This window comes from Plodia interpunctella, chromosome 18 (genome assembly GCF_027563975.2).
Source record: "Plodia interpunctella isolate USDA-ARS_2022_Savannah chromosome 18, ilPloInte3.2, whole genome shotgun sequence".
NCBI lineage: Eukaryota > Metazoa > Arthropoda > Insecta > Lepidoptera > Pyralidae > Plodia > Plodia interpunctella.
Genome location: NC_071311.1, coordinates 204,823 through 227,985, shown reverse-complemented (window position 1 = coordinate 227,985; position 23,163 = coordinate 204,823). Strand labels below are relative to the sequence as shown.

The window sequence follows — 23,163 nt, the reverse complement described above, 5'->3', positions numbered from 1 at the left end:
CCGCTGTCAGGTTTGTCTGTCCTGTCATACATAGTGTCATTTTATTTGTGCGCTTTCGGTTTTCATGTTCTCGTTTCAATACACTTTCTGTTGATTATTGCGGCATTTGGATATGGATTTATAAATTTTATGATTTGTTTCTAGTTTGTGGTCTATCAAGATGTCCGAACGAGATTACGCGCCCTTAAGCACTGCTTGCGTACGCGGGCTTTGCGATAAGATATACGACAAAAGGAAATTTGCTGGTGTAGAAATAGAAAAGTAAGTTTCGTCCTCCTGCCGATTGTTAAGGTATATTACGAATGAAATACATGAACCACATGAACAGACATAATCTTGGCTTCAAATATCAACGAAGTTAACAGATATATCGTTCTCATACAGATAGAAGGCCAACAGTGTTTTCCTTCTGTAGAACACTGTATTTTGAGACATATGCCTGTCGGTGCTTACTTATTAACAACAATAAAAACTTTGGTCAGAGTGTCGGAATTTTTCTAAGTCCCAAAAAGTGTGCACCCTTTCATATACCCTAACCAAAACTTACTTAAATTTAGTTTTTCCTAGCACTTGTTGAACATACACAAAAAGTGCAATTTTAAATACTTTTTCTTTATTGTCCAGAAAGCATAAGCCTCCTACAACCACCAACTCAAGAATATCGCTTGTTTGGTTATTTGTAATGAATAAATTGTTCAGGATGGTGAAAGACTTCAGTGATGCAAACAACACCAGTCAGATCAAGCGCTTGATCCGTGTGCTGGGGCAGGACCTCATGGCGTCAACAAACCTTAACGTCAAGAATGGAGCCCTAATGGGCCTGTCCTCTGTAGCTGTGGGATTGGGGAAGGTTAGTGCTCATTTAAGTTATACAATTGTTAATCTAATATATTATATACCTTTGTAGTGCCAGAAATTTAAATAATATGTATGTAATGCAATGAAACAAAATAAGTTAGGATGTCAAAATATATCTATACTATTATTATAAAGAGGTAGGTAAGCGTTAGTGAGTTTGTATATTTGAGGCGGGTAATTTACGAAACTACCAAACCCTTTTTCAAAAATTCTTTTACCATTACATAGGTACATTATGCAAGATTGCTATAGGCTATATTTTAACTCAAAATTCCCATGGGAGTGAAACTCTGGGCCACATTTAGTTATATGTATTTATTGTAAAATTGTTTAAATTCTTTAAGAACAATAAATAAGAGGTTATTCTTCAAAACTATGTTGCACTTCAGTTAGGAGTATATTTTTTTGATAGCTTGTAGTAGTGTGTCACACTTTGCCCATTGTAAAGGTGTTCTTTCTTCAAAACCATGACTGTATCAATATCATGACTGGAACTAACTCGATGGGAAATTTGGTGTTACAGTTTTCTTATCATTATCGTTTTCTATTATTATCTGCGCTTTGAAAGTCGGCAGTAGACATAAGTAAATTTTTGACGTAAATAAGTGTTGTATCCTATCCCATCGTAAGTTTGCGCGGACACATTTAGGGGTGCGCGGACTACCTGCCGGAGCTGACGAGCCCGATCGTGGCGTGCCTGAGCGAGAGCGAGTCGCGCGTGCGCTACCAGGCGGCGGAGGCGCTGTTCAACGTGCTGAAGATCGCGCGCGGGCTGAGCCTGCAGCAGTTCCCGGCGCTGTTCGAGGCGCTGGCGCGGCTGGCCGCCGACCCCGAGCCGCAGGTCAAGCAGGCCGCCGAGTTGCTCGACCGCTTGCTCAAGGTTTATTATCATCTATAACTTCCTCAGGCATCACGCTATCTATGAAAGTACTCAAGGCTTCTCTTCATGGGATGTCATTAAACCTAGAGTCAGCAGTAGGTAAATAAACCTTAAAATCTAAAGAGTTAGCCATGATTATTAACTACCTCATGTCTACCTTCCCTGGGAATTATATGGTTCCAATGACTGTGTCTCTTAGTCGCCTCTTACGACCCTATAAATTGCTGTTTTTGACATGTAGAAAACAATATATGACTTGTTGTAAATTAAGCAATTTGTGTACTTATTTATATATTTGCATAATTGATGGCTGTTGAATCCTCACCACTAGATGGCGCTAGGTCCGAGTTAATACTGGTTATCGTTTCGTTTTCTGTGTTAACCTAGTCTAAATGAGGCTCGATCACATCGAGTGTTCTTTCATAGTGTGTGTGCGTAATAAAGTGAATAGTTACAATAGTGTGAGTGTTTAATTTACTATTTGGTCCATTCAGAACCGGATTAACTGTGAGTAAAAGTGCAAAGTGTAGTTGTGGACTTAGCAGAATTCGTGAGTAAAAACACTTAGAATATTTTCAAGTTAAAAACACTTAGAAAAATTCCAAGCAAAAAAGACTTTGAAAATTTTGTGATATTCATTCAAAGACTTAGAAAAATTTCCATCAAATAATAACTTATACAAATTAAAGTGAAAAAGGGACTTAGAATAATAATTGAACTGTTTTAACTTAGTTTCTGGAAGTGAATTCGGACTTGTATTTGGTTTTTAACTGAACTTTGACGCTGTATAGTAAACATCTAAGGGAACTTTGTTTTTTGCTGTCTACCTGCAATATTTTTCGTGAAGTTTATACAAGATGGCAGATAAGAAAACTAAACAGTATGCTACACAGATGATTCAGAATTCAGCTAAGATTGATAAATTACTTTCAAATTCGAAAAAATGTGCTAAGGATAAACGAACGAGAGGGTTCTTGGATTCTCGTATGGAGGCGTTAAAGGATTATTGGGCTAACTATACCAAGAATTATGAAACTCTTTCCGGACTTGTTGATGCTGAAACTTTGGAATCGGAATATAGCTTGAATTTAGAGAAAAACTTTGAACAAACTGAGGAATGCTACCTAGAGTTATTGTCTTGGCTTAAGGATAAATTATATGAACTAAAACTTGATCAAGGTGAAACCTCGAGTTCAAATACACATTCAGACGATCCAAAGATTAAGACAAGGCTCCCACCGATTTCAATACCTCAATTTTCGGGCGATTATAACCAGTGGATGAGTTTCCGAGATTTATTTCGCTCTCTGATTCATGATAATAATCGTTTAACTAAAATCGAAAAACATCATTATCTGAAGTCTAGCTTGTCTGGAGAAGCTGAACAACTTCTAAGGAATTACTCGCTAACTGAAGCTAATTACAATGACGCGTGGAGAAAATTAAATGATAGATATGAAAACAAAAGAATGATTGTAAACAATATCCTGAGTCGATTTTTAAGTCAAAAGACACTCACCTCGGAGTCTGCGAAGGGGATAAAAGATCTTTTGGATACCTCAAGCCAATGTCTCACGTCCCTTACAAACTTGAATATCGATTCCTGGAATGCAATCGTCGTGCACATATTAGTCTCAAAATTAGACCTTGAATCTCGCAAACTTTGGGAACAATCTTTAGAAAATTCCATAGAAATTCCTACATATGAAGATTTAAACAGTTTTCTTGAGAAACGATTCCGAGCTATGGAAATGGTCAGTTTATCACAACCTCCACCAAGAAGTACTACAAAACTCACTCAACAAACCTCTAAAGTAACTAATGTCAAAAGCTTTGCTACTGAAATTGATACTACTTGTACTTACTGCTCACAAAAACACTACGTTTGCCACTGTAAAGGTTTTGCCTCTCTCCCTGTGAATGAACGTCAAGATTTTATTAAGAAAAACAACATATGTTTTAACTGCCTAGTGAAAGGTCATTCTGTGTTCAACTGTAGACAGAGTACCGTTTGCAAAAGGTGCGGACGTCGTCATCATACTTTACTGCACCTCACCGCACCTAAAGATGAAAGGTCTGTTGAACCTGATCAGGAGAAAGATACCTCAAAGGGAAATATCACTGTGCCTAAGACCTCTTGCAACATTAGCGTGAACCTGAAAGCTGAAACAAAAGATGATCGGGTTATTCTAGCTACTGCTTTAATTAATGTGGAGTCAAGGAACAGGGGTACTTACGTGTTACGAGCCCTTGTTGATCAGGGGTCACAAGGTTCATTTATCTCCGAGGCAGCTGCCCAGTTGTTGAAACTTAATCGCACTCCAGTTACAGGGAAAATCTCTGGAATTTCTAATACATCAGTGGTAACTACAAAGTCTATGGTCACACTTACAGTCCACTCCACAAAGGATCAAGCATCAACCTTCAAGGTTAATGCCTATGTTCTAAAGAAACTTACCTCATTGTTGCCTTCCCGCGAATTTCCACAAGATACTTGGCCTTCATCTAAGCAATTGGATCTTGCTGATCCAAATTTTCACAAGCCAGGGTCTATAGATGTTCTTCTCGGTGCCGATGTGCATGCATACATACTTCTGGAAGGCTTACACAAGTGTAATTCTCTTATTGCACTCAACTCTCGCCTTGGTTGGTTAATATCAGGCAGAGTCTCACAAACTGATTCAACAGCATACGAACACAATATGGTCGTTATGCAAACTAAAATAGAGACAGATCAGTTACTCAGACGATTCTGGGAGATCGAAGAGAATTTACCTCACAAAAAACCAAGGACCGATTTAGAAATACAATGTGAAGAACACTTCAAAAATACTCACACTCGCAATGATGTCGGTCGATACATTGTACGGTTACCATTTAAGAATGATCCTCCCACAAACCTTGGAGATATCAAATCTCTAGCTATCAGTCGCTTACAACAGATGGAGAAACGCTTTACACGTAAGCCTGATTTCAAGGAAGAATATCACAAATTCTTGAAGCAATATGAATCACAAGGTCATATGATGATGGTTCCTGAAAATGAATTAGTAAAAGAAAAGGTATATTACTTACCTCACCACGCTGTCCTTAGGCCGACGAGTCTAAGTACCAAGCTACGTGTAGTATTCGACGGAAGTGCTGCACCTGAAAAAGGAAAATCATTAAACGATGAACTACTTATTGGATGTTCTCTTCAACAAGACATTAGAGATCTAATAACTCGATGGAGACAACATAAAATTTGTTTGGTAGCGGATATTCGACAGATGTACCGGCAGATTTTAGTATCTAGCGATGACGTTGATTATCAGCGAATTTTGTGGCGAGAATCTCCAACACAACCTATAAATGAGTACAGATTACTTACCGTCACGTATGGGACTTCTTGTGCTCCATTTTTAGCCATTCGTACACTTCATCAATTGGCTGAAGATGAAAAGAACGATTTTCCCAATGAAGCTGACATCTTGAAAACCGACGTGTACATGGACGATCTGATGACCGGAGCGTCGACAACAGAAGATGCTGTAAAGTTACAGAAAGCGTTGACGGAACTTTTGGGTCGTGGTGGATTTCCTTTGCACAAATGGTCTTCGAACAGTAAAGTGGTGTTATCTCAAATCCCAAACGATGACAAGGATTCTCAAAGTGCTGTAAATATTAAGGTTGAAGACACAATTAAAACATTAGGTATTACCTGGAACTCGGAGACTGACAATTTTGAACTTAATGCAAAACTGTATCATGGTTATGACAAAATTACTAAAAGAAATGTATTATCTACTATTGCTAAATCTTTCGATCCACTAGGTTGGCTAACACCTGCAATCATACTACTTAAAATCTTTATGCAAAGGTTATGGTTGGCTGGTTTAGATTGGGACGAAGATTTACCTACTGATCTGAAAGAAGAATGGGTTACTTACCTTGATCGTTTCGAGCACATTGAAAACATTCAGTTCCCACGATGGTTCGGGGTTTCAGATGACACAGCGAAACGGGAGCTGCATGGGTTCAGTGATGCATCTTGTGTCGCTTATGCTGCGGTGGTGTACCTCAGGGTCTTGGGAGATGATGGTAAAATAAGGGTCTACCTTGTCACTGCGAAATCTAAAGTTGCTCCGGTAAAACAAATTTCTCTTCCACGCCTAGAACTCTGTGGTGCATTGCTCTTGGCAAAAATTATCCAACATGTCCAAACTTGTCTTAGTATACCCGATGAAGATGTTTACACTTGGACAGATTCTACCATAGTTTTGTCGTGGCTGCGCAAAACTCCAAATACTTGGACAACATTCGTTGCAAATCGCACATCAGAAATTCTGACATTAACTAATTCTAATCAGTGGTATCATGTGAGTTCCAAAAATAATCCCGCTGATTTAGCATCACGTGGAATATACCCACATGATTTGCAACTATCAGAACTATGGTGGAATGGGCCTCAATTTTTATATGACGAAATTAGATTCGATCATTCCTTTTTCAATGTTCCTTCAACAGATTTAGAAATGAAAGCGACTAAAATATCATCCAATGTTAATTTTATTGAAAATGACGCAACTTTTTATATAAAACGATTCTCAACATTGTCAAAATTAATACGTGTCACTGCTTACTGTTGTCGTTATTTTAAAATATGTAAAGCTAGAATAAATAAGAACCCATTTACTGAACCTATTTATTTGACTACTAAGGAGCTTGATGACGCTCTTAACCGTTGTATTAAATTATCACAATCCATTTCCTTTCGAGATGAAATCTATAATTTGTCATCAGGTAAACAAGTTCGAAAATCCAGTAAAATTTACGCGCTTCATCCACTTATCGATGACGAAGGCATTGTTCGTGTTGGTGGACGGCTCGCTAATGCAGAGATTCCAAACGATATGAAAAATCCCATTCTTTTAAGTTACGATTGTGCCCTTTCTAAACTTATTGTTACAAATGCACATTTGAAATCTCTGCATGGAGGTCACCAACTGACTTTAAATGTAATTCGCCAGAAATTTTGGATTATACGAGTAAAAAATCTTGTAAAGGCTGTAATCCACAAGTGTATACCATGTTTTAAACAAAAGGCTAATCCACTTGCACCATTTATGGCAAACTTACCTAAGTTTCGTGTTACTCCTAGTCGTCCTTTTCTCATAAGTGGAGTAGACTTTTGTGGACCTTTTACAATGAAATTGTATCCCGGCAGATGCAAAAAATTGTGTAAATCTTATGTTTGTTTATTTGTGTGTACTGTAACAAAAGCCATTCATCTAGAGTTAGTGACGGATTTGACTTCTACTGCATTTATTGCAGCATTTCGACGTTTTACTGCTCGACGTGGTCACTGCAACGAAATTTGGAGTGATCATGGAACGAATTTTGTAGGTGCGTCACGCGAACTAAATCAAGCCTTCAAGGATTCACAATCTCAGACTGTATCTGAAATCGCTGAAATTCTGGCTAATGATCACACACAGTGGAACTTTATACCCCCTAGAGCGCCCCATTTTGGAGGTATCTGGGAGTCTGGAGTGAAAAGTATTAAAGGGCATTTAAAACGGGTCATAGGACAAGCGTTTCTCACGTATGAAGAGTTAGCTACACTCTTGTCTCAAGTTGAGGCTTGTGTTAATTCACGTCCTCTTACAGCTATAAATTCGAGTCTTGATGAACCTCCGTTGACACCTGGTCACTTTCTTGTCGGTGAGCCCCTAATAGGTGTTCCTGAACCATCATTAATCGATGTGAAAATAAGCCCCTTGAATCGATGGCATATCATTCAACGTATGGTGCAGTGCTTATGGCGTCGTTGGCAAAACGAATATTTAACAACACTGCAACAGCGTTACAAATGGAACACTGATCGACCAGATATTCCCATCGGTACTGTTGTTTTAGTAAAGGATGACATGCTTCCACCTGGAAAATGGCTTTTGGGACGTATAATTCAGAAGCACCCAGGAGCAGATGGTATAACAAGAGTTGTTACCCTAAAATATAAAGATAGTGTTTTCAAAAGACCAATCGTAAAACTATGCCCTCTGCCCCTGGATGAACCTGACTCTCAGTAAATTTCTACCTTGTTTGTTATTACTTTTACCCTTCGTGAAGGACTTTAGTCGTCCTTGGCCGGCGGGATGTTGAATCCTCACCACTAGATGGCGCTAGGTCCGAGTTAATACTGGTTATCGTTTCGTTTTCTGTGTTAACCTAGTCTAAATGAGGCTCGATCACATCGAGTGTTCTTTCATAGTGTGTGTGCGTAATAAAGTGAATAGTTACAATAGTGTGAGTGTTTAATTTACTATGGCACATGACTTATTATTTTTAAAATTGAAAAAGAAATGTTGAGAAGGACACTCCAAAATGAGATGAATCAAAGCTTTGCTACCTCGGGTTCCCAGGACATAGTAACAGAATCGTCGTCGTTCGACCTAGCAGCGTTCATCCCGATGGTGCGCGCGCGCATGTACACGCGCAACGCGTTCGCGCGGCAGTTCATTGTGTCGTGGGTGGCCGTGCTGGACGCCGTGCCCGACGTGGACCTGCTGCCGCATCTGCCGGAGCTGCTGGACGGGCTGTTCAAGATGCTGGACGACCCCAACCAGGAGATACGCAGGATGTCAGTGCTTCATTCAACATTCATATACATGGAGATCTCAATTCCTAGACGAATATTTTACGTTATGTTCTAGAGCTTAAAAACTAATTTTAATCATTACTTTTCATTATCTTTGGATTGCAAATTGAATTCAAGTAGGTTGAAGTAAAGAAAATATGTCCAAATGAGGATACAGCTCGGAAACTGCTTGCCTGTTTGGCCTGTTGGCCTCTCCAAACCAACACTGTTTGAATGAGTTTATTTCAGCATTTCTTCTCAGCAGTGGTCGTTCCGAAATGCTTTTTTAAACATCATTTAATTTAGAATATGACGTAAAAAAGTGTCTGTGAAAGCCTAATTTCTGAATAAATGATTTGATTTTTCAATCACCTAAGGATCTATAAGATACCACAGATACTGATGTACCGATGGCGTGTTATTATATCGTCTTCAATAATATGTGTGCAGGTGCGACGTGCAGCTGAACGAGTTCCTGCGCAGCATAAAGAAGGATCCGTCGCGGGTCGACTTCCCGGCCATGATCAACATCCTCATCACGCATGCGCAGTCGCCAGAGGAGCAGCTGCAGGTAGGATCAAGTATTATACGAACTAAAAGAAAGAAGAACAAAAAAAAGAACGAAGTATTGTATTCTATTATTGACATCTAAGTGGATTTTATGCAGAATTAATGTTAAATGTTTTTGTACTAAAAATTTAACACCTTTTGATTACTATTCAATTTTAAACTGGAATCATCATTTTATGCATTTAATAGTTATGTTTCCGACTTTTCTGAAGTGCTTCTCTGTACTTCCCAAAAGTTTCTGCTGAAAATAATGCAGAAATATACCAATATAGGCTGCCGGAAGCGAAACTAGTTGTATTGTATAAATTGTTACGGGCTATTGGTTCGAAGATTCGGATGAAAACGCCTGATAACATTGACGATAACACGCCTGTAAATTGTAATGAGCTAACAATAAGCACGATGGGTTGTGGTCCTAGCTGAGCGCCATAACGTGGCTGAAGCAGTTCGTGGAGCTGGCGGGCGGCGCGGCGCTGCCGTTCGCGTCCGGCGTGCTGTGCGCCGTGCTGCCCTGCCTCGCCTACTCCGACGACTCCCGGAAGAGTATCCTTTTTACGACCTCTCTTTAGGCAATCGATAATTTATTGCGCAAACATGAGTACATTGATACAGATGGTGCATTTTGGGTACCTGTTTAGTTTTACCTGTTCCTATGTTTGTAACAGAATCTTGCAAGGTTTTCACCTTTTTCCGCGTTAAAATTTTCCACGTCTATTCCGTTTCTAATTTACAAATTTTTATTTAGTTAATAGATAATTTAGTCAAATTGATTTTAATTTCTCGTTATGTTAGTAAACCTGCTCAACAATAAAATTTAATTATTATGACATCCATAACTTATCACATTGTCCGCACGCCTTAACCTACCCATAAATTCACCGCTTGCGGGGCTGCGCATTGGAAGTCGGCAGTAGACTTAAGTTAATTTTTGACGTCAATAAGTGATGTGATCATCCTAAGTCGATTATAAATCGGTTCCTTAGCAGCCAGTGCAGGTATCCGCGAGACAGCGGCCACAGTGAACTTCCAGTTGACCAGACTGGTGGTGTCGGACGAGGAGGGCGAGGCGGCGGGGGAGGCGGGTGAGGGACGCGACGGGCTGCAGCTGTCCGCGATGGTGGACGTGCTCACCAGCATGCTGCACCACGCCGCCGTGCAGACCAAGGTGGCGGCGCTGCATTGGCTGCTGCGGCTGTATAACAAGCTGCCCGCGCAGGTAACACAACTCGACGACCACTGTGGCGTAATGCTTCATTTCCCTGTCCGCCACTCCAGAGAACACGGATTCTATCCCCAATTAGGTCAATATGAAATGATATAAATAATTGTTGTAATGTAATGTTGGTATACCAGATGTTCGAGCAAACAGACAAGGTGTTCATGAGTTTAGTGGGGAGCCTCACCGACAGCGAAGATGACGTGGTGCGGGGGGCGCTGGCCGTGCTGGCCGAGATCTGCTCCTGCAACACAGGTCTGCTCATCTACCTATTACATTTCCTTAATTGTTGGATGAGCTACAAACAAATACACTGGGCAACATTTGACGCGCAACATATCACTCTATCACGCATTACCATTGACTCGAGTGAAATAGCACATAGTCGATCTCACTCATGCTAATTTTAATGAAAAAGAAAGAACGATATGTTGCGCGTCAAATATTCGCTAGTGTATTCTTTCTTGTCTTTAATGTTATTTTTGTGTGAATTTTGTCCAGCTCAGAGGTCCTACTCGGACCTCGTTTTCGAACTGCAACTTGAAAATAATTTGTCTAAAAGTCTAATGAAAAGATATCTTGGCAGAACAGCACGAATATTTTAGAATGTGAGTTGTGCAGATGATCTGGAGTCGAGTCCGTACTACAACAAATTCCTGCAAGCCCTGCTGAGACTGCTCGCCGCGGATGAGAATCTCCTCGAGGACCGCGGAGCCTTCATTATCAGGTTTGTTTCAACAGACCATACTCCTGCTCCTAGTCGCATTTTGTAACAAAGTTTTGTTTATTGCTGCCTATTGATTCGCAGAATCCAAATTATTTTTTCCTAATTTGTGTCATATCTTTGGCTTGTTTCTGCGTCTGTCCCTGAACTAGACTACTAATATAGTTATAATTTTTAATAATTCTAGTTAGGCTTATGTAAATCTCCTAAGTAATCCTGTATTATGTCAAGATAATCGCATTTTTTTTAATTGCTATTTTTTTTAAATCTATTTTTTGTTGAGGCTTCAGTTGCTTGGTGCGACTATGCCAGCCTCATGGGGAAATTCTATTTTAATGTCTTTGCGTCATCACCCCTATCCAGAATGTATAAATACATCTGACTCAAAATCAAATCATTTATTCAGAAATTAGGCCTTCACAGGCACTTTTTCACGTCATATTCTAAATTAAATTATTTTTACCAAAGCTACAAACTACTAGCATTTCGGAACGACCACTGCTGAGTATACTGAAACATATTATGATTGTGATCAAGTGCTGATGAAAGGAAAAAAAAAAACTTATATATATATATATATATATAAGTATATTTTTTATAAACTTTTAATAAAAGATCGAGCTGACCAGTTCCCCCGGCAGCACCCGTTCACGAGTTGACGCGTGAGTCAGCCATCGCGAAGCTCAACCACAATAGAGGGAACCTCCCGACTCCCGAGACAACGGTTTGTTCAATGTAATGTTGATCTCACCATTGCCCAAACAGAGATCACGCAGGAGTTTATTTCTTAAGCTTGAGAACTGATCACATTACAACAAAACATGAAGCAAATCTTCAGTTTTATTGCACACATTACATGCATCCGAATGGGCTTTTTTAATAAGAAAATAAAACTTGTTAACTGGAACATGACCTGTTGTAGTAGGGAGATTCTAGTATTTGCTTTTTGAGTAAGTGCAATTTGTTGATATAATACAGGATTATTGAATATAAATTTATTTCGATATACTTATATTACATATTACTTACCTGTATATGAATAAATCACACCATCTGTCCTGATCTAACTGGTCGTCTATCATCTGAGATACAGATTATATCTAGTTCGGAGGTGGACTTCCTGTTGGTGACGGGACGACGCATAATTTTAGAACTGAACGATAAATGTTACTATGTAATAAGTAGTTGTTCTTTTGTATATTGTTGACAAATATTAGATTAATTGGAGACTTGCGTTACGTACTTTATAGATAGAAGTTTATAAAGTGTAGAATATAAATGAGGATACTGTGTCCTCTCGGCTCGCAACACTGGGTATTGCAATTGCAAAAAAGTTAAAAGTCGGTCTTATAATCCGATGTCTGGCTGGCACACACAGACAGCTGTGCGTGCTGGTGAACGCGGAGGCGGTGTACAGCGCACTGTCGCGGTTGCTGCCGCAGCAGCGGCCGCAGTCGCTGGCGCGGCGCGTGGTGGAGGTGCTGAGCTGCATGCTGCTGACGGCCGGCGAGCTGCGGGAGCTGCGGCGCGCGCTGCGACACTTCGACAGCCCGGTGAGCTTGTCTTGTCTCTATCACAATCATTTGTTCCTTCAATATGGTACTAAATTACTTCTTTTATCTAATTTCATTGTGCGCATACATACCCTGCCTTGATTGGCGTCGGAATTCACGCACAATCACTACAGAATCATTCATATTATATTGTCAAACGAGCTCTACATTATCGAATAACTATTAATATTTTAATTCAAAACACAAACTTATTCTCTCTCTCTTCTTTATTTATCGACTTGCAAATTTTACAAATTAACATATTAATAAACGCTGTAGTCAGGTAACAACACATAGCGTGGAACGTTCTATTTTGATAGAATTGCGGCGGCGATGAGCGAGAATGAAAACGCTCGCGCTCGCGCTCTGACTTCCGCAACACCGACACTCGAGGCAGCGCCGGGCAGCGGCAGTGAACTCTATGCTTCAAGAGAGATAATTACATTCTTGTTATTACCGTCCTTCTGACTTACGTTATAAAAGTTATGTATCGTAAATTTGTTTCAGAAAACGCACGCGTTGTTCACGCGGCTGTACCCGTGCTGGTGTCACAGCCCCGTCTCGTTGCTGGCGCTGTGTCTCCTCACACACAACTACAGCCACTGCAATATGCTCATTTCTACATTGTATCCTTTGAAATTATAGGTATATTGATAAGAAGACATTCTGAATTTATTTAAAAAATCTCTTTTGTGCACGAACTTATAACTTCAATTAATCGATCTATCCTATAACAATACAAGAAATATGAAGAATTAGTTGGTAATCCGGAGCTACTGCTCCGATCCGAGAAAACATTGTGTCTTCTTTGAGTCGACCGTTCTATTTCGGTACAACAAACAAAATTTGTCGCGGCCAGCGCATTATTTGTGTCCTTCATTAGGTCTCCTTTTCGTGTACGGTTCATGAGGATATAAAGGTCCAGAACCTTCAATGGAAGCAAAGACGCGGGACGCAGCAGTTATTTGTTTTAAATGCTTGTTATACATCATTTGGTCCTTAACCAGTCTACCAGCGGCGACCTGGAGATTACTGTGGATTTCTTGACAGAGGTCGACAAGCTAGTACAACTTATAGAATCTCCTATTTTCGCATGTGAGTATATTTTTAATTTGATCACATATCTAAACGTTACACAAATGATTTCTTTTTGTTTTCTTTCTTTCTTCCCTTAGTTTTCACTACACGCTAGGCGTATTTTTTCCCAAGGCTTTTCCAAACATGACATGTCATGACACGCTCGGCGCGTTTTCGAGAACAATGTCCAGTTAAAATTAAAATTAGCACCGATGTTGCGTTCTGATGACATGTGTTGTCTTCAGACATGCGCTTAGAGCTACTCGGCGGGCCGCAGAGCGAAGAACTCCGCTCAGCGCTGTACGGCCTGCTGATGTTGTTGCCGCAGAGTGAGGCCTTCCACACGCTGCGAGATCGGCTTCAGTGCGTGCCGCAACATATAATCACACACACTGCGCATGAGAAAAGGTTCGTAGAATTGTAATTGATAGCCGATACTTAAATTTATTTTGTACCAACTAAACTTTTATAAAAAGATATAATAACGGAAACTTCGTCTTTAGAAAATAATGCAATTGAAAGAGTTTATTTTGCGGTGAGAAGTTGTAGTGGTGGATGCGGTTCCTCGAACAATCACACTGCCCGCACTAAATTTTATTATGAGTCACATTAATCTAGTAAAACTCAGTCTGCCTGCGGCCACGGCTATTGAGAGTTCAGCCCCGTTAGTATATAGTTCAGTTGTATTTACAAACTGAGTAGTGATCCCGCTTCCAGCAAAGTCCCGCCGGCGATAGACTTCGACGCGCTGCTGGCCACCTTCCGGTCCACGCAGGCCGAGCTCCGCCGCTGCTAGCCCACGGCTTTACCACACGTCTGAGATACTGTTTCTACAATACTGATATAAGTAAAAGTGTATGTTGACTGTTTCACGTGTGTCGACGTCAGTGCTGGTTGCTTCTTTGTTTTTCTTTATCGAATTCACGCCTGGCGTGTTATGCACCGGGCGTGTATGCAACGTGCTAAGCGTGTTTATCAAGTTAAAACAACAAGTTATGAATGGATGTATTATATGTAAACAAGTTTTGACTAATGGTGATATTTGTGAAACTGTCCTTTTCAAAGTACATTAACACAACCCAAGAAAAAATATTATTTATTTCGCTTAGTGCTAATAACTATTTCTTGTAATCAATTGAAGTTGTACTGATTAGTCATTCTTGTTCTTCACTGAAATTATTTTATCATTTTCATGGAGATTTTTTTTTTGCATATGTATTTTATGGCATAGATTATATCTCCACTTTTGAATATTTAATTATATTTTGACAGCTATTGTAGATTAAAAAGCGTGTGTACATTAAGAATCTAAATTTGTTAAGTTTATATTATAGTTAAAACAATTTGTAATTTAAGCATAAAAATACATTTGTATATGTAAGAACAAACTATATATTTTAGCAAAATCGTTGCACGGGTAATAATTTAAAAGATTGTGTGATATTATATTACTGTTACAGTATTGTGGTATTTACTTATTTTCGATTTGACGACATTGTTATACACAAAAATATGTCTTCGGTAAAGACTGAATAGACCTAACATTCCATCTTCATTGGCGATGTAGAAAAATATACGAAGATGTTTTCGAAATTATATTTAAGAGTTAAATAACAAATAAAACTAAATGTAAATAAGAAACTTTTTGAAACATACAAGGAATGTATTATGTGCATAAAATTGCTTATAAGTACATGTAATAACATTATTTATTTACAATTCGATAAAATTACTATTGGCTAATAGATCACTAAATTTATGAGAGCACCTTTGAGATAGTGGCGGTAATCTTATATAATCTGTATTAAGTAGACATAAAACAAACCTCTTATGTTTTCTTCTCGCTTACACTATATGTAAAAGGAAACTTTTTAAGCACAAGAAAACACAAGAAGTTTTGTCTGTCCCTTTCTTCTCTGTGTATTTTGTTGTAATGGAGTCTGATAATAAATATTTGAATATTTTGTAAATGTGTGTTTTTCACGATGAGAACCTTGGCCACATTATAACAAACAGCTCGTTTATAATTCGTCTAAATGGTTAGCCTTCGCACTGGCAACTGCAACTTAATCTAGTTTGATAAAATTATATATTAAGACTGTTTTAGGATATTGCACGTAAAACACGTAATGCAAATATAGGAACAGTTATTTTTGTGAGACCACTACATTATATAGATGAACTTTCATGAAGTGAAGAGCATCTAATCATACTTAATTTTTCGAGGAAGGAATGGTTTCTAAAATAATTTCTAAAACAAAACATTAATATATTTATAATACTACTTAAGGGCATTTTAAGAATAAATACGATAGCGGTCGAAACACTTCATTCATAAGACTAAACATGCTCCAACCTGCGCGCGCGGTTGACCGAAACTGTCGTAATTTGTACAACACGCTTGGCGTGTTTTTAAACCACGCTAGGCGAGTTTTCAACACTTCGGTGTTGAAAACTCGCAACATTTTAATAGTCCCTCAAAATTGCATTGTCATCTCAATTAAGAGACTTATTAAGTGGTCATCCCGAAATAATAGCATATTCTAGCGTTTGCGGTATCTACACTATGTATGTATATAAATTGACACTGCCGTGATATTTAACTAAATATATTTTTTATACTAGAGTACAAGTGCTGGGTGCCTTGTCTTCTCCGTGTATGACTGTGTGAGTCGCGGAGTCTAGTGAAGACGATGAGTTGCTGCAGCTGGTGGACGGCGAATCTGCAAGAAGTTTACTGTTGACATGACTATGATCAGATATTCATAGAACTGAGCGGAAAAGAAAAAATGGGAGGTTCACGAGGATCTATAAATACCCGAATGTTTTCTTATTTAATATCGGTCGTCGGTCTTCCAAATGAAAATACATTTAACACACGAAAAACAAAAAATCAATGTTACGCCAACACCGCTTTGTTACAGTAGTTACCTCTATCAGCTGAGGGACGGTCGTGCTAGGGCTGCAGCTGCTGCGTGGCGGCCGTGAGCCGCGCCAGCAAGGCGGAGGTGGCCGCCACCTTCTCAGCCACGTCGTCGGAGGCGGCCAGCAGCGCGCGCAGCCCCGCGCCGCCGCACGACACCGCGCCCGTCGCCCGCTTGCTGCTGCGTCCGTCCTCGTCCGGCGCGCCCGTCTTCGGCCCGGTGGATATCTGCAATGTTACCATTGTCTCTGTGATGGCGTCATGTCGTGTCAAATACCAAAAGTGTAATTATACTTTTAACAAAAAATATACAATCAGTTGTTTTGACGATGCTTTTTTACTAACGTGTCTATTGGTAGGAAACTTCGCTAAAGTGTTTTGGTCTAGGATTCATATACTAGGTAAAGCTATATAAAATTGTCATGCGCCAAAACATGCCGTAGTTCTTCGTGATCGTTGAACCTAATCACAGAATTAACTGACCGATTTGACGGCGTCGTTGAGTTGGTTCCTGACGCTGTGCTCCGCGTCCTGCAGCCGGGCCGCCAGCGCCAGCAGCTTCAGCTCTGTCTGGGAGACGTCCTTGTCCAGTATCTGAGTCTGCAGATACACTGTCTGCGCCACTTTGTACCTACGAAAATGAAACGTTTTGTCATGGTCGCAGCGCTTTTTTTGTCAGTAAAATTTCTTAAATTTCACTATGTGCTATATTAACTGTATGTGTTGTTGATTATCATTACTTTTGGATCATCCTTCGTAGATTACAATGTTTCAAAAAGATGTTAATGAACGTGTATAACTCACCAATCAGCTATAGCATCCGCTCTCGCTCTCGCCAACGGTCCAGCGGCATGAAGTAGCGCTCTAGCTCGCCTCCCAGTCTCGGCTACGGTTATCCTTTCTAACACGTGGAACTGCTCGTCGTTGTAAGTGAGAGAACGGGTCGCGCGATCTCGGACTAAGTGCTGCCACGAGTCGCGTAACCTGCAGTCATATAATGTCATTTTACACCGGGAAAATTTTCCTAGCGTATTAGCAATACTAATACGCTAGGCGTGTTTTGTTAAACGTGATTAGTGAATGTATGGCGCGTTTACGAATAATAAATTCACATAAAATGTTGGTGTGTGCAGTGTGTAGTTGTGTAGTGTGTACTGACTGACCGCTCCACCAGCGTGCGGGCCTTGACGTGCAGACGGAGGTGCGCGGGGCACGGCGCCACAGCCGCGGCCGCGTCCCACTCAGCGCGTAGCCCGCCGCCCGCCGCGTGCCGCGTGCGCAGCGCCCGCGCCGCCGCTCGCAGCGCCGCCGCCTCGCCCGCCACCAGCGCCGCCGGCGCGCCCCACGACTCCGCCGCGCCGGACGCCGGAGCGGTGGAATTCGCCTACAACATTTTTTTAAGCGCCAAGACCAACAAATACTATCTATTTAACTACCATCTATCTATCTACTATGTTTATGGGAAATAATATAATTTTGTAACACCTTACCTACATTTTATGCAAATAAATATATTGATTGATTGATTGATATCTTTCATCGCAACTTGAGCCGTAAAGCTCTATTATTATTATTATTTAAATATTAAATTTCGAAAACAGATACATTTATTTAATTTTCAAAGCCACTGAACATAAGATTTCTTATTTCCTCATTTCAACGCCAAATTCATAGTAGCTAAATTATCTAAATTTGACTTGACGATAGATCACAATATCTCACTGGAAACAACTTACCTGAAGCAACGTCCTGACGGCGCTGGTAGCCAAATCCAACGCTCTCGCTGCATCGTGTAACCTCGCAGCATGGGAATGCAGCGCTTCTGCCCTAGACGCTACGGATGATAGTCGTGTGGCAAGTAACGCTCCCCAACGCCGGACGCACGCGCCACAGAGACGAGACGCGAAGCAGAGCGCTTCGACCCGGCGCCGGATCACGTGGCCTACACTACATGCCGTCTGTCGGCAAAATTATATTTTTATAAATAAAACTACTGGGCAAAGCTCTATCCGTATCCTCAAATTAACTATTCAAAGCATATCGAACCATTTGTTCCATAATAAAAATGCGATACGAACATTGTTACGAAACGCCAAAAGAATAGTGCACGCATTAAGCCTTGACCCGCAAAATAAAAAAAAAAAATACAAAGCCCATTAGATTCACATTAACCCAACACTTTGTATAAAACATTATTTCAAACTTAAAATCAGTAATAACTTTTGAAATTCATACTTAAACTTCGTAAAAAAAATTATATTCATCAATCATCAATCATTGATACATTGTATGCTGTAAGTTAAACAGAAATTAGATTTTCACAGGCACTTTCTCACGTCGACTGATTCCTATCATGCCATAGTGTAAACCATAATGATTTTTACATAGTAAAGTTTTACCTTAGCCTGACTTGCGTCGTTCTCGACGGAGACGATGTTGGGAAAAACGGGAAACTTGGGAATGTCCGGTTCGGGCGGCATGCTAACGTTGTTGTTGTTCTTGTTGAACAGCATCAGCGGCTCCTCGGCCGTCGTCTCCGGGTAGTTCTTGCCTGGGGACAAATCATCATAAGAAAACTAACTTAGACCATTTGGAAGTACAATTTATATACACAGTAACACATCATATATTATATATGATATGTTACTGTGTGACTATAAATCGACCATAAGGTACGTTTACTCGAGTAAAGTCAGATGTCATATACACATTTTTTGACGTAATTGTACAAGAACTGTCCGCACGCAGAAAGGGCCCAGACACGGGCTTAACTGCGGAAAATAGTCCTCGAGGGATTGACAAAAATGTACTAAGAACTGATTAAAGTATATACCGACTGTTATTTTTTACCCCAATCCCGAACCGGGCATCGCAGTCGCAAACACGCGAGGATATTAGAGAAAACAACCAAAAACACGCGAGGATGAGAAAGAGAAAAAATGCTTACCAAGCGTGTTCTCATCAACTTCGGAGAGCAACAACGCCTCCTTGTACAACAAGATCTGCGACTCGGCCACCACGCTGGTCTGCTCACAGATGTACGTCTGCAGGTGCTCGTACTTCTCGTCTGGCTTCAGGAATACCTGAAATTGACCTTATTTTTAATTCTAGTTTTAACATTGGTCTTCCTTAATATGATTCGCCGAATCGACACGCTAAAAAAAAGAAGAACATACCTACTACTAATATGTTGCACTTCAATGTACACACATTGACTGCGCCCGCCTAGAGAGCACCGCACCGCCAATGTTTACAATTCATAAGAGGATTTTCGTTCATTATTTTGGACTGTATTAATATCTGCTGAATATAGAATTTATTTCAAGTTAATACAACGAGAAGGCTTGAGTCGTCGTCGCGATGCCTACCGCATCGCTCCGTTCTGATCCGGCCGATTAAATAAAAATTCTCCAGAACTATCATCGAATTTGAAAACCTTTTTATTACAAAAATACTTTTGCGACTGATCCTCCAAAAAAGCTGATATAACCATTCATTTTCTCCAACTTATCAATTTAATTATAAAGAAAACTGTTAAATTGTTAAGTAATGTAATGCAAAATAAATTATGAACTATGTTTTTTAATTAAAAGAATAAATTAACGAACAATATGATAAGATCATATTGATCTAGTGAGTTTCCCTTCAGCTAGACAAGAGGCCTAACATTCGCAATCATAATTATCTCCACGGTCAGTTGACTCCGGATAGTTTCACATGTTACTGGTACATGCATTATCATAATTTAAATGGCAAACAACATATTTATAATCTAACTACACTATGCTAAGTTTATTATGGCGAGCAAAGCGTTACTTTACAATATCCCAATTACTTTACAACTAGTACATCCTTGTAGTACACACGAAAAACTATCACATCTTTAGGTTTGGGCTTAGACCACTAAACTTAGTAATTTAAGTGTATGTCTTGTTTTTTCCTTTAATGCTGTGAAGGGAAAGGAAACAGAAAGATTCTTATTGCTTATTTATTTTAATACCTATAAAAGTTTGGGAGACCTTGGTTCAGCAGCGATATAAACAAAATTGAATTTTACATTGGACATGCTGAAAATAATAACGTCTACCATACGAACCGGTGCAAATGCGTCAGCGCCGGTCAAATAAATGCTTATCTATTGTTTCGATTCTGCGCGATCGATGCGTAACAAGTGCAGGTATCCAAATTAATTTATGCAAGAAACCTAGTTTTGGCTTCCGACTTCCGCTGCGCTCGGCCTTCGGGTGGCATGGCGCCAGTAGAGTGTCGCTATAGATGTCTAGGATTGGGCAAATCAAGGCCAAACATAACAAAATTATAAAAAAAAGTAGAATGTAATATAGTTTATACGAATTATCAACAAAAAATCATTCATTATTTTGACAATAATATAGGTGAATTTTATACAAGGTTTATTTATTGGAGACTTTCCTTTCATATAGTGTTAAACCCTTGATCTTTTGTTGCCTCTTGTCCAAGTATCTATTTAGAAGTCATTGAGTTGCGGAATAATCGAATTACGCGCTATGAAGACAATGCGCCTCATTGTCTGAATGTAGGTCGCGGCATTACGCTGGGCCAAATTTCACTTTCCTTTTCATCACTCATATCTCATTTTTATGGGTTTTTATGTGGTTAGATAACATGTTGACAATGATAGTTTATATTTGGCCAAGTTGATATTAGTAACTTTATTGATGTTTTCATGGTTTTTAATAAACAAATAAAGATGTTTAAGTAGTCACAGCAAGCCTTGTTGTTGGCCTAATTAATGTCCAGATGGAGGGACAGTTTGAACATGGCTCTATAGTCAGGATGGTACACTATGGCCAGTTACGTATCTCTTTATGACTGGCCATGGTATACCAACCTGATGAGAATAAAATTAAACAAACCTTTATACTAGCAGCCTTATTGACATGGAATATATGCACAGGTGTTGTGGAAGTGATGACTTGGACCTCAGAGAAGAACCTCTCGAAGGTCCAGATACGGTGCGGATCAACCTCGAGCAAGCCAGCCAGCAGTGGTGTCACCAGCTTGCGCAGCCCAAGGCTCAGCTGGCAGTGAGAGGGCAGCTCCCGAGACCACTCTATAGGACCATTTTCTGTCGTTTGAGTGCCCTGTAAAATACTCGTGAATTTAACCAAGATAAATAATAGAGTTGCATTTTTCTTGTTTTCACTTGCAACCCATCTACTTGCAACCCAACTCTAGATTACTTAGAAATATTCACATGATTCCTTTTGAGAGAAATAATAATCTTGTATATTCAATTCATGAGATACAAATATAACACAATGCCTTCTTCAAAAAAAAAGTAGAAGACCAAGACAGAGTTAGATCAGATAAATAAAAGAAAAAGTGCATGTGTTATATGAAGAGTGAAGCAATTAACTATGGAGAGGCCGAGCAATGGAAGAAGATCCACAGACAATAGCCTCACTTTAAATATGATGATGATTATCATGAGTGATACCTTTGTAATGATTTTTTTCAACAAAAAGAAATGCAGAACTTTTATTGTTACATTTGGATGAGATATTTAACAAAAATAATGCTCACTGATATGACTCCAGAAGCCTTCTTAGTGGTAATATAAAACATGGTCTCCTTGTTCCTCCTTCCTCCATACGGTCTGAACGGCAGCTGGCCAGTAGCTACATGGTACAATGTCACTCCAATAGACCACAGATCCACTGTGGCACCAAAGCTCTTGCCTACAGGCTTTCTCAACACTGCTCTCTCATACATATCCGGGTGCAAGTACTCTTCTGTGCCATAAAGAGACACAAACTGTTCCTCCTCCTGCAACTCTCTGGCTGCACCAAAATCTGTCAACTTATAAGTAGTTGTTCCATCTTCATTGATATATTTCATAATATTACCAGGCTTCAAATCCCTGTGAACCAAATTGTTATCCCGTAAATGCTTCATCCCAGCTGTGAGATGTTCTAAAACTAACAGGAACTCATGTTCTTGAAGGCCGTAAGTGTTCTCCGGGTCGTCGAGAATATTGAACAAACTCCCACCTGTGCAGAGCTCCATGACGATTACCTTTCCCCGACCTTCCTGCTCCTCTTCGATAGCCAGCAATTTCACAATGTTTTCGTGTTTCACTTTCTTCAAAACTTCGAACTCTCGCATCTGGACATCGTGCGGACGCATGTGGCTCAGCTGGTTAAAGGTCTTCACTGCTACCGGCTCTCCATTGTTCTTGTTGACACCCTGGAACACCGCCCCTGTAGCGCCCTTGCCCAGGACGCTGGTGGTGCACCATACATAGTTCTCGGATCCACGCAAGAAGGACATTTTCGAAAGTAACAAGCAAGTTAATTTGTTATTGACTGTTGTAAACTGTACACATTTTCATATATTTTTCCTATAAGGGTAAGGATTATAGGCTCTTAAAAATTATTCCAAAGCCACAATAAAGCAAATATAATCTTTTAAAACTCTCAAGATCTTGTTGTAAGCCAAAAACAATTCAATTAAAATTCACTTCTTGCTTAACTTTTCGCTTGTTGCGTTGGTAAGTGGTAACTTCTGAAATCCATGAATGAAATCAGTTGACTTGACACTTTTGACTTGCCTTGACCACTTTGACATTATTAATTTTAACATTGACGAAAGAAAATCTAAGAAATATTTGAATATTTTAGAAAACTAAGAAAATTATTGCTAGAAATATAGTAAAGTATACCTTTGATATATATCGATAGCGCTCCTATTTATTTTGTTCA

At 39.7% G+C, this 23,163-nt stretch overlaps 3 protein-coding genes across 4 annotated transcripts; 2 read left to right on the top strand and 1 right to left on the bottom strand.

The window, feature by feature from the left end:
- The first annotated feature begins 21 nt into the window (after positions 1-21).
- On the top strand, positions 22-15,467 carry LOC128677618 (uncharacterized protein). Of its 2 annotated transcripts, none has more exons than XM_053758591.2 (14): positions 22-261; positions 700-850; positions 1,508-1,738; positions 8,143-8,360; positions 8,808-8,928; positions 9,347-9,470; positions 9,923-10,143; positions 10,281-10,398; positions 10,765-10,870; positions 12,246-12,420; positions 12,928-13,046; positions 13,436-13,515; positions 13,743-13,905; positions 14,200-15,467. In XM_053758591.2, exons 1-14 carry the CDS (start codon positions 161-163, stop codon positions 14,291-14,293), a joined length of 2,022 nt encoding a protein of 673 aa, XP_053614566.1. In that variant the 5' UTR covers positions 22-160; the 3' UTR covers positions 14,294-15,467. The 2 variants fall into 2 exon arrangements, with proteins under 2 accessions (XP_053614566.1, XP_053614567.1); XM_053758592.1 differs by having other exon boundaries at positions 23-261; positions 14,215-15,467.
- On the top strand, positions 2,053-8,024 carry LOC128677615 (uncharacterized). Its single transcript, XM_053758587.1, has one exon. It carries the CDS (start codon positions 2,596-2,598, stop codon positions 7,807-7,809), a length of 5,214 nt encoding a protein of 1,737 aa, XP_053614562.1. The 5' UTR covers positions 2,053-2,595; the 3' UTR covers positions 7,810-8,024.
- Positions 15,145-22,983, bottom strand: IKKepsilon (I-kappaB kinase epsilon). Its single transcript, XM_053758589.2, has 10 exons — positions 21,986-22,983; positions 21,316-21,543; positions 19,368-19,503; positions 18,820-18,971; positions 18,157-18,378; positions 17,584-17,804; positions 17,225-17,404; positions 16,904-17,051; positions 16,429-16,648; positions 15,145-16,220 (listed from the first exon to the last, which is right to left on the bottom strand). Exons 1-9 carry the CDS (start codon positions 22,730-22,732, stop codon positions 16,454-16,456), a joined length of 2,229 nt encoding a protein of 742 aa, XP_053614564.1. The 5' UTR covers positions 22,733-22,983; the 3' UTR covers positions 15,145-16,220; positions 16,429-16,453.
- Positions 22,984-23,163: the final 180 nt, after the last annotated feature.

What these genes read in the sequence shown, in the direction of transcription:
- LOC128677618 (XM_053758591.2), top strand. Translation starts at nt 161, where the DNA reads ATGTCCGAACGAGATTACGCGCCCTTAAGCACTGCTTGCGTACGCGGG. An exon ending in GATCTGCTCCTGCAACACAG is followed by an intron (nt 10,399 to 10,764) that starts GTCTGCTCATCT and finishes TGAGTTGTGCAG; the next exon opens with ATGATCTGGAGTCGAGTCCG. An exon ending in AGAATCTCCTATTTTCGCAT is followed by an intron (nt 13,516 to 13,742) that starts GTGAGTATATTT and finishes TGTTGTCTTCAG; the next exon opens with ACATGCGCTTAGAGCTACTC.
- LOC128677615 (XM_053758587.1), top strand. Translation starts at nt 2,596, where the DNA reads ATGGCAGATAAGAAAACTAAACAGTATGCTACACAGATGATTCAGAAT.
- IKKepsilon (XM_053758589.2), bottom strand. Translation starts at nt 22,732, where the DNA reads ATGTCCTTCTTGCGTGGATCCGAGAACTATGTATGGTGCACCACCAGC. An exon ending in ATAAGGCTGCTAGTATAAAG is followed by an intron (nt 19,504 to 21,315) that starts GTTTGTTTAATT and finishes GGTCAATTTCAG; the next exon opens with GTATTCCTGAAGCCAGACGA. An exon ending in TCAACGACGCCGTCAAATCG is followed by an intron (nt 16,649 to 16,903) that starts GTCAGTTAATTC and finishes GTAACATTGCAG; the next exon opens with ATATCCACCGGGCCGAAGAC.